Source organism: Vidua macroura, chromosome 4 (genome assembly GCF_024509145.1).
Source record: "Vidua macroura isolate BioBank_ID:100142 chromosome 4, ASM2450914v1, whole genome shotgun sequence".
Classification (NCBI taxonomy): Eukaryota; Metazoa; Chordata; class Aves; order Passeriformes; family Viduidae; genus Vidua; species Vidua macroura.
In genome coordinates this window covers 4,691,033-4,701,012 of record NC_071574.1, presented here as the reverse complement: position 1 = coordinate 4,701,012, position 9,980 = coordinate 4,691,033, and the positions used below count along the sequence as shown (strand labels likewise).

At 39.8% G+C, this 9,980-nt stretch overlaps 1 protein-coding gene across 1 annotated transcript; it reads right to left on the bottom strand.

The window, feature by feature from the left end:
* Positions 1-906: 906 nt before the first annotated feature.
* Positions 907-8,485, bottom strand: ELMOD2 (ELMO domain containing 2). Its single transcript, XM_053976179.1, has 8 exons — positions 8,320-8,485; positions 7,148-7,176; positions 6,450-6,544; positions 5,551-5,680; positions 4,583-4,716; positions 3,940-4,008; positions 2,671-2,804; positions 907-2,302 (listed from the first exon to the last, which is right to left on the bottom strand). The coding sequence occupies exons 1-8, from the start codon at positions 8,462-8,464 to the stop codon at positions 2,145-2,147; spliced, it is 894 nt and encodes a 297-aa protein (XP_053832154.1). The 5' UTR covers positions 8,465-8,485; the 3' UTR covers positions 907-2,144.
* Between the last annotated feature and the right edge of the window lie 1,495 nt (positions 8,486-9,980).

The window sequence follows — 9,980 nt, the reverse complement described above, 5'->3', positions numbered from 1 at the left end:
GCTCTTCACTGGTGAGTATTCCAGGATCCACGTACAGGGGAGTAGCAAAAGACCTGGGCGTCCCATTGTCAGTTTGGATCTAATCTTGTCAGTTCAGCTGCTCAGTTAACAAGCCAGGGCAAACCATAAATACTCTCCCTGTGTGCATCTTCACAGTGTTGGTTTTGTTGTTGTCGTTTTTGGGATTTTTTTTTTTTTAATATTGGTAGAACAGCATCAACCCAACAGAGGTGAGACTGAACCCTTCCACACCCTGAACACATTCAACTTGTCTGACTCTTGTTTGTACCAAAGGTATCATAAAAAGAAAAGAGAACTGTGTTACCCCATACACATGTACTGTGTACCCTGACCAGGAGCTTCCCCACAAGCAAGAGATCCCTGCATTTAAGGGATCAAGAGCACACAACAAGTCACTACTGACACAATACAGGATCACAGAATTACTGGGGTGGGAAGGGACCTCTGGGGATCACCAAATACAATCCCCTGCCTAAACAGGGACCCTCAAAGGAGGCTGCTTAGGGCTATGTCCAGGTTGGTTTTGATGATCTCCAAGAAATGCAGTATTACATATTATATTTCATACTTATGTAGTGTAAAAACACTCATTACAAACAGGGGGTTGTCTTTTCTTTTTTTTTTTTTTTCTCCTTTTTTTTTCATCATGCTTCCATTCATTGTGTTCAATGCTTATATTCTTCAGGAATCTCTTCTGGAGTAGTCATTGACTAGAAATTAACAAGTTTACCTGAGATGATTAAAAAAAATATATGAAAGCTTGCATCAACATACACATTTTGTGCCACTGTGACCTGTTTAGGTATAAGGTGAAAAAAATCTTTCTCAAATTACTCAAGTTTCTAAGGCTGTGATCTAGTTAGAATAATCAAAATAAAAAGCTGATTGAAAACAGCAGAAGGCACTTATTTAATAGAAGGTCTTAGAAAACAAAGTGATGGTCATACCAAATCCATTTAAAGTTGCTCTAAGCAATAATTAGTCACAATACAGACATGAAGTTCTATCTATTAGATTGTCTGAGGATGGCGAGACTAAGGAACACATCAAAGTTGCATCCCCTCCATGGAAAATACATCTTTTTTAGACTTGTACCCAGATGTGAAGTTATTTTCACAAAATAAGCATTGCAGCTGCAATAAAGGGTGGTTTTTTTTAAATTTATAAAAGGGCTAAAGTAAATCTGTTGTACCTCCCACTAAGAATACCCCCGTAGCTGCTAAAAGAAAGGGCTGACAGCAGATTCTGAGTCAATCATCCTCATCATTTGAAGTCAGATTAGAAAGAATCAAAAGTCTTTACAACAGGAATACTTCTGGAAAGAGTAGCTTTAGCCTGAGGATCTTATCCGCATGCTGATGACTCGTGGTTCTTTTTGTTTGTTTGCAAACTAAACTTGTTCCAAGCATAGGAACTGGCTGGTACAAATCCATGGATAAACTTCCTTTCCAGAAGTAATTTCTAGTAAGTACCAGAATACAAGTAAGTACAATATGCTGATGGATTAAGCCTCTTTTCCAAAATTATAAACAAATAATACATCTCCTTTGAGGACCTCTTAATTACAAAGAAATTTAACATTGTTGACTGAACTATCAATGACATACAAAGGAACAAGAACACAAAAAATCTAAAACCACAACAATTTCAACTAAAAGCTGAACTTCAACTGTTACATTAAAAGGTTGTCATTTAAATTCAAATTTGAAAAGCGGAATTTAAACTGTCTTTTAAAAGACCATTAACAGTCAAACCCATTCATAGAAAATATGGTGCAGCATAAATACCTGCTTCATCTTTCTGCACCAAGAAGTATAAAAGAAAATGTAAAAGTAAGCAATCCAAAGGTTCTTGAGATTTGTGGGTTATTTTTTTGTGTTGGTTTGTTGGTTGGGTTTTGTTTCACTTCCTTTTCAAAAAGCTGCCCTTTGGAGAATAGCATAAAAATACCTGTAAATAGAGGTTGATTGTCCAAGCTTTCTTAACTGAATTTTGCTAATTTTCTTCTTTTTTAATGTAAAAAAAAAGTTCTATTGTTAAACAGTTTTTGGTGAAACACACAAAATTCCCATCCAAATGCATCACTTAATTTTTAATACAGAACCTCATATGCTGCAGAGGAATTAAGGTTTCTTTGCATCTTGTAAGGTCAGTACCATACTGTAATCCAGTAGAAGTCCCTTAATTTTTTCATGGAATTTCTCTCTGTACTGGTTGAAGTGCATAATGCTTTCTGGTTCCTCTTCAAACCAGAACTTGTCAAACTCATAAACTAGATAACCTGTGAAGAAAATAAAATACAGCCAGTCCTAGAGTGATCCTTTAGACTCTCTTCAACCCCTTACAACAAGAACTGTCCCATCCTGATCTACAGCAAGCTTTTGGATGCTGTAATAATAAATTAAAAAATAAATCTGCAAAAACTGACTTTTCAGACAGGAGTATCTAAAATATAGAAAGCCACAGAAATTATCCTTAAATGTCCATTTCTGTGGCACAATGTTTAAGCAGCAGGTGCGTTTCCAACACCCGATGCAGAAGACAAACAGCTTGCCCTGGCTAATGAGAGAAGAGTGGAAATGCACTCCAGAGAGCCCAAACTCTATGTTGTGGCCTGCCCTGAGTACTAGAGCAGCTGCAGATACTTACAGTAAAACTGATGGAAGTGCTCCATCTGTGGCAACCCAGAGACCATGTTGTAGAGGTGACCCCTTAAAGCACCGTTCTTGAGCAAGCTGTACGCCATCTCTGTCAGATTGATCCCAACTATGGCATAGGAGTACCTGCAACACAAATCAAGGGTTTACATCAGGGACTGAGAGACTTAAAAGGCTCCCTGGCACACTCTGCTTTAGGATAGCTGTGATAGTCCAAATTTTTCCTTGTAATACTTGTTGATGAGCTGATTCCAATCTACAGACCGTTCCCTGGTGCGTCCAACCACGTAAAAGTTATTGTAATATTGAGATGGCAAAGCTAATCAACACTGACTTCAACTTATTAATTTGAAATCCTTAGATCTGCTGGAATATTAAAAATTGGATGTAAAAAACATTGTTGCAGTGTAAATGGAATGGCTATTTCAACCTGTTATTCAAGCTGAAGGAATCTGGTTTTCTGTTGCATGGTATAAAAAGTATTGTAATAGAAATTCTTAAATAACAGTTAAAGTGTTCGTGGAGAAGGAAAAAGTAAAAATTAATTAATTTGTGCCAATTATATACTTATGTAATTGAGCAAAAAGTCTTCTATATCCTGTTCATGACAGAGTTGCACAGGGTAATGTTATTTACAATCAAAGTCATGAAGGGCCCCTGTTTTTTGGTAGGTCATCAAGTTAACTAGGGGCTAGATGTATCAGATTATTATATCTGACTGGTTTGAGAGTGTATTTCCCTGTAAAATTAGCTAAATGCTTAAATATGCAAAGGTTTCAAAAACAAATGTAAAGTTGAACAACAAACCACCTGTTGGTTAATACTTATTACAGAGCAGAAACCTAGAGAGAAAAAAAGGACCTTAAGAGGTCCTTAATCTATCCTATCCCAACACAGGATCAGGAAGAAGATGAAAAACAAGTAAGAATTTCTAAATCTAATCTAAGTCTACCATAAATAAAACTAACTACAATGTTAAAGGCATTTACTATATTAAATAAAGATGACGTTTTGCAACATTTTTGCCCCAACAAATCTATTCTAAAAAAAAAAAAAAAAAAAAACCTGCACTTAGTTCCCAGCTAGAAATTGCTTTTCTATGTTTGGTTTCTCACACCTTTCTGTTTTGACCCTTTTTTTCATTCTTTAATGGAAAAAGCCCATGTGTATTTTTTCCACTTTATTTTCTGGACACATGTTTAGCAGACTTCACGTAAGTTTTGGCATATAAGCAGCCAGAAAAAATTCTAGAGTTACTTACCCCAGCTTTGGGTGATTTGACCGAGAAAGGATCTGACGAGCTTCATTGGTGTAATGCTTACTAAAATACCTGGCAGTGTAAAATATTATTTTAAATTCTTCAGAAAAAAAAAAAAAATACTGTGTTCATGTCAACATTAAAATCTGTAGTTTTAAACTAAAGGTGAAAACTAGCCTGTAACTGGAAAATGGCACAAAGTGAAAACCAAGGAAAAGGTAGCAAAATAAATTATATTCAGCATGAACTAATACTTAGGAAAAAAAAAACCCAAAACATTGTGATCTCGACATCAAATATGAAGATCAACCTAGTCCAAAAGTTAGCTTAGCAAAGATATGTAAACTTGTCTATTTTTCATTACAGTAGGAATTTTTACATTCAGGACTTTTTAAAGCTTTTGACAAGTTAGGTACAACCTACCAACTCTATCCTAAGGCAACAAAGAAATAAGGTGTCTTGGGCAGATTTCTGTCTCTTCCCTCACTTCTTGTCCTTACCCAGCCACATCACATGGTTACAATGTGCAGCCACTAGAAATGCTGAACATGCTACCTTCTATTTGCTTCTAATGAGTTTTTATTAGACATAGCATTAACTAGAGAAAATTAGTTACAAAAAGAATGAAATACTTCTTTTCACTTACACCAGATTCACTAAGCCCAGCAGCCCCATTCCTCTGAAGTCTGTTTTAGGATCTTCGCCTTGGAAGCCGATGTCACACCACTGTTTGCTGATTCTGGCCTTCAGATTCTCGTGAGGCATCAGCAAATGCCAGAGCTGCACAAATATACTTCCATGTTATGCTGCTCAAGTATTCCAAGTCACAGAATTCAGAACACTTGCTGCTGCACACTAGGAACCATTCCCCAGGGAACAGGGTACAATCTGCATGCTGCTTCTCTCTGTTAGTGGCAATCTGGAGTCTGCTGCAATGGCTCACTTCAGTAATTATGGAAGTTATTATGTTTAACATTGAATGTGGTAATTTCCCTTCACAGACAAAGATGCTGTATGAATACCAAAGAAACAAAGACTTGTTTCACCTCAGAAATTAATTTATGCATCACTTCTGTAATAGGACAGCTACAAACTGAAATATAAATCCTCAATTTAACATGTCAGTGTTGGGGCTTCCATAGCAAGCTGAGATAATTATGAAGTGCTAAGAAAATAGATTTTAACTTCCAGCATCAAACTATCTTCCTTGGTGTTGACTGGGATACAGTAATGAGAAAAAAAATTAGTGTCTTTTTTATTTAGTAATCAGCAGTTTACAAAGTTAGATGTGTGCATAAGCTTATATTATTATACTACTATTATTTTAGTAGTGATTCTTCAGTGACACATCACAAATCTATTTTTCTACACATATATTGTTGTTATGTCTGATTTCACACAAAATAACTCCATTGCAGGTAACTCTAGTTTACTTTTTTTTTCCTTTGAGGTTTTATTTTAATGTCTCATTTCTGTAGTTTGCAGTTTGTAAGTAGAAAAGAGCTTTAAACAGGCCAGCTGGTAAGAATGCTACCAATAAATTCTTTTAAGGTGTCAGACTTGGAGAGGAAAAAACCCAAACAAACAGCACATGTATTTTAAAAATTATTTCACCTCAATTAATTGTTCCTCGTGTTCTTCATTTTCTGAATCATACGGCACCTTCCTTAGGTTTTCCACATTCAAATACAGTTTTTTATAACCTGATATCTGTAGCAAGGATATATGCAAATTTGTCTTAAACCTGAAATAAAAACAAAACACCATAAAGAAGTTTTTAAATAGGCCTAAATTATAGCTTGAATTATCAGATAAGACCTTTCCTACGTTAAAGCAATGTAAACAGCAAAATTAGGGAAGTGCTTTATGTGTATCTTTACAAACTACAGCATACTGTTAAGTACAAACTTTAACATCTTTACATACTTAACATCTTTAGCATCATTAAACATCCCTAGCTGATTCCAGTGCTGCAGTCAGACTCTATTACCTTCAATTATGGGGGAAAAGAAAAAGCTAAAATCTGTTATGATGCAAAACTCCACATATCACCGAACCCCAAACCTTTTGTAAGGTGCCTTCACCTACCCCCAAACCTTTTGTAAGTCTTACATACAAAAAAAAAAAAAAAAAAGAAGAAATTTTAGAAATTTTGATTATTTCCTGTCACTCACTAATTACTTATGCAGATGAATGCAAACATTAATCAGGCATCACTATATTCTCTCAAATATATCTAAGGAATTATACAGTTCTTGTAATCAACCTATGCAATGATCATACTACTTGGAAATGTGGAGTAACAGAAGGGACTTGCAAAACAGAGACACAACAATGCCAAATCCACATGAATTAAGCTTTGCAATTTATTTTCTAGAACTGACGAGAACATAACCACACCTCATTTTCAGATTTCATTCCGAATACTTGCGTTGAATACGAATGTTGCATCAGGTCAAGCAACTGGAAGAACATGCAAACAAGTGAGAACAGAGAGAGGTTTCCAAACCCACCTTGTGTCCTTCTGTTCAATCCTCTTCGCTTTCATTACGTCTCTGACACACTTCTCCACTTCAGCTTCTTCAACATGGACAGCATTTCTTAAAACCTAGGCAGTTAAGACAGTAAAGGACTTCATGAGGAATGAAGACATCATCTATTATTACTGCTCAGCTTCTGTATATCTGTTGTGTGTATTATTTACTATAAGAGGAAAAGGGTCAGTTTAAGGCAATTGCTTACAATGCACTGGCTCAGACTGCATATAAAAGATCAGCAATAATTACATGAAAGCATGATTTGTACTTTGTCAGGCTGTAAACAAAAAATGTTTACATAGGAGTTGCATAAAGAGTAAATACAAAGCTGGAGAGTTGCTTGGTCTAGGTTCTTGTTTTGCTTTCAGCTGCTGAATTATGTTCTTCCTAATCCCAACTGAAACAAGTGCAGCCAAGAAAATGCTTCAGAATTAGGAGACAGGTAGCTATCAAAGCTGAGATTTCAATGAAATAAACATTTGAAGGGACATGGGATTATTTTGGGGAAACTTTAAATAGACCTAGCACACAACACAAAAATTCCAATTTTTCTTCTCTCCGTCCTTTACTCCTCCTCAGTTCGCCCCTCTCAAAAAGTAAATGCATGTGTTATTTTTCTGGGATCTGTCTCTGAAAAAAGGTTTTATTACAGTTTCATCTCTCGTCTCTCTTACCTTATTTTTTGATGATTCCAATGAATGTTCTGCAATGTGGAAAAAAAGGAGATTTCACTGTTAAATTGAACTGTTTTAAATAATTGTCAGTAAGTGTTCTTGAGTATATAAGTGTTATAAAATTTTACATCCCTTTTATACATGTAATAAAAAATAAATCAATCCTAAAATGAACAGTTTATCAGGTAAGAGAATGTCTTAATTTACACAGATCTTTTTATAACTCTTCAGTGCAATGCTGAAAGTAGATTTGGATTTTTTAAGGCATCAATTACATGTACAAAACAAAGACAAATTTGAAAAGGTGTCAGGAGATAAATACATCAATTATATTGGTATTTTCCTGTTCTCAGACATTATTTCATGGTTATTACTGAAGAGTAAGGAAGTACGGTCACTTCCACAATTTACTGTAAAACCACAAAAATGTTCAGTAGTTTCTTGAATTGCTATTTTAGATCAAAATTCTGCATCGAGCAGAACTGCAAGGTAAATCACTCTTCCTTCCTCACCTCCAAAAAAATGCATTTATGTCGATTCAATGTGAATTTTTTTTTTAGTGAAGGAAGGTAAAAGCATATACACAAAGTGATGGGAAGGCTCTGGGGGAGAAGGTACGATTCACTTTTTGATGACGCTGGAATTTCCTTAGTAAGCAGACAAGGAAGCTAGTTCTGGCATTGATTTAGAATTCTCACAGGACAGCTGGGATGAAAGGAAGAGTGAAAATACGATTCTGGGGATGCATGCCAGGAACTGGTTGCCAGCTCCTGCAAAGCAAGAGGCTCAGGGGGCACTTGAGCGCTGCCTGCAACCACTGGAAAGCAGGCTGTGGACAGGCTGTGGATCCCTTCTCCCAGGTAACCAGCGACAGGAGGAGAGGAAACGTCCTCAGGTTGTGCCAGGGGAGGTTCAGGTTGGATATCAGGGAAAATGTCATCACCGAAAGGGCTGTCAAGCACTGAACAGCCTGCCCAGGACAGCTGTTCAGTCACCACCATTCCCGGAGAGATTTGAACGATGTGCGGCACTGGGAGACGCGCTTTAGTGCTAGGTTTGGCCGTGCTGGGCAAACGGCTGGAATCGATGATGACGGACGTCTCTCCCACGATAAATGACCCTGTGACCGCGGCGCTTCCGAGGCAACCTGGCGCCCCCGGCCCCTCCATTACCTACGCTCAGCGTCCGACGCGCGCCCGCCTCCGCGCCGCCCAGGAGGCGCTGCAGCTCGCACTTGCCCGTCAGCAGCCGCAGGATCCACTTCAGCCAGAACCGAAAGTAGTTGCTGTACAGGAACGCCCAGACCTGCGCCCACATCTTCCTCCGCGGGCGGCGCCCCCCCCCCGGCCCGGCCCGGCCCGGCCCGGCCCCGGGCGCTGCCCCCGCCCGCGCCCCTCACGGCCGGGCGGCCGCGGCCCCTCAGAGCACGGCGGGGAGCGAGCGGGGCCCGGCCGCCCCCCGCGTCCCGCCGGAAGCCGGCTCCCGACCTGGAAGCGATCGCGGGCACGGGACGCGGCGGAAGTGGCGGCGGGGAAGCGGCTTCCCTTCCCCGGGGGCCCTTTTGGGCCTGGGGCGCTGCTGCTCCCTCGCCCGCTCGCCTCCTGCCCCGCCGGGCCGGGCAGCGCTGTGGCTGCTGCCCGCAAAAACCGGACTGATCGCCCGGTGCGTAACGAGCCGATAGTGAGAGACACTCGAGAGTATCGGTGTGCTGTGTAGTGAGAGACATCGAGTGTCAGAGTTGCACAAGCCCGGGTGGTTAATCCACAGATAAACCACAGATCAAGCGCTCCAACTATCAGAACTGTTTCCTGTTTTAGCAAACAAAGGGATTGGTGTTCATTGGCTCCAAGTCACACGATTCTCATACTAATCAGTGTTCTTCTGTCTTCTACTGGTCAATGGTTCTCTCACCTCCCTAATGAACCCCTGCTCAGTCTCTCTCCTTTGTGGCCGGTGGGTTTTTGTGCCGGTGCTCTGTGAGCCGGTCGGGATCTGCCCCTGCTGGAATTCCTGTTACCCACTGGCAGCCGATTTCAGCACAATTACTGAGTTGTCTCCGTTTCTTTCTTCCTTATCCTGGGAGTTCTGCCACATGTCCTTGTGGCCCCTAAATTCTGCGTTTTTGGTGTGCACTATGGGACACCCACTTTGTCCACAGTGGTACATCCTTCTTCCCAAGCTTTGTCAACCTCCCCCGGGTCTGAGAACATTGAAGCCTGTCCAGTCCCAAACCAAAACAAGGCATTTGTACCAACAAATAATTTTTGGTAGAACACCTAGACGGCACCTAGAGCTTGTTGGGTGCTCTCTTGTTTCATGAGTTAAATCTCCCCTCTTGCTTCTTAGGCTTGAAAGTAGATAAAGATCAATACACCAAAGGATACTCTTTCTTAAGAAAATTTTTACTTATTTTGCATCTTGCAACAGTTGGGTTAGATGATTTTAGGGAGTGTGTTGCCATAGATCTTGCCTTGCCTTTGCTGAATGGAGGTTCAGCCTGAGTGTTCTATTTCGTTTCAGTCACTATTTCCATTGTATTCATTGTTTCAGTAAACATGGGTTGAACACAGAATTGTATGCAAAATTCGGAGTGTTGTAAGGGAGCTGGCAGACTTGCTCGACTGCATTCTGATATATTTTTTGGTGTGTGGAAATTGAAGTAACTTTTACACTAAATCGAAAGCCACACAGCACGCCTGATGGCCTATGTCCCACAGAGGATTTCAGAGCATGGACCAACTTGTTTGGCATCTTCTCTCTGGGTTCCTACACTCATAGGGGTGCACAGTTTCATGTGGGGAAACTATTGATGTGTGAACTTCAATTGTTTGCA

Coding starts and splice junctions, on each gene's coding strand:
- ELMOD2 (XM_053976179.1), bottom strand. CDS start 8,464: ATGTGGGCGCAGGTCTGGGCGTTCCTGTACAGCAACTACTTTCGGTTC. Junction 6,545..7,147: donor TGGAATCATCAAAAAATAAG/GTAAGAGAGACG, acceptor TTAACTGCCTAG/GTTTTAAGAAATGCTGTCCA. Junction 4,009..4,582: donor CTGGGCTTAGTGAATCTGGT/GTAAGTGAAAAG, acceptor TTACACTGCCAG/GTATTTTAGTAAGCATTACA.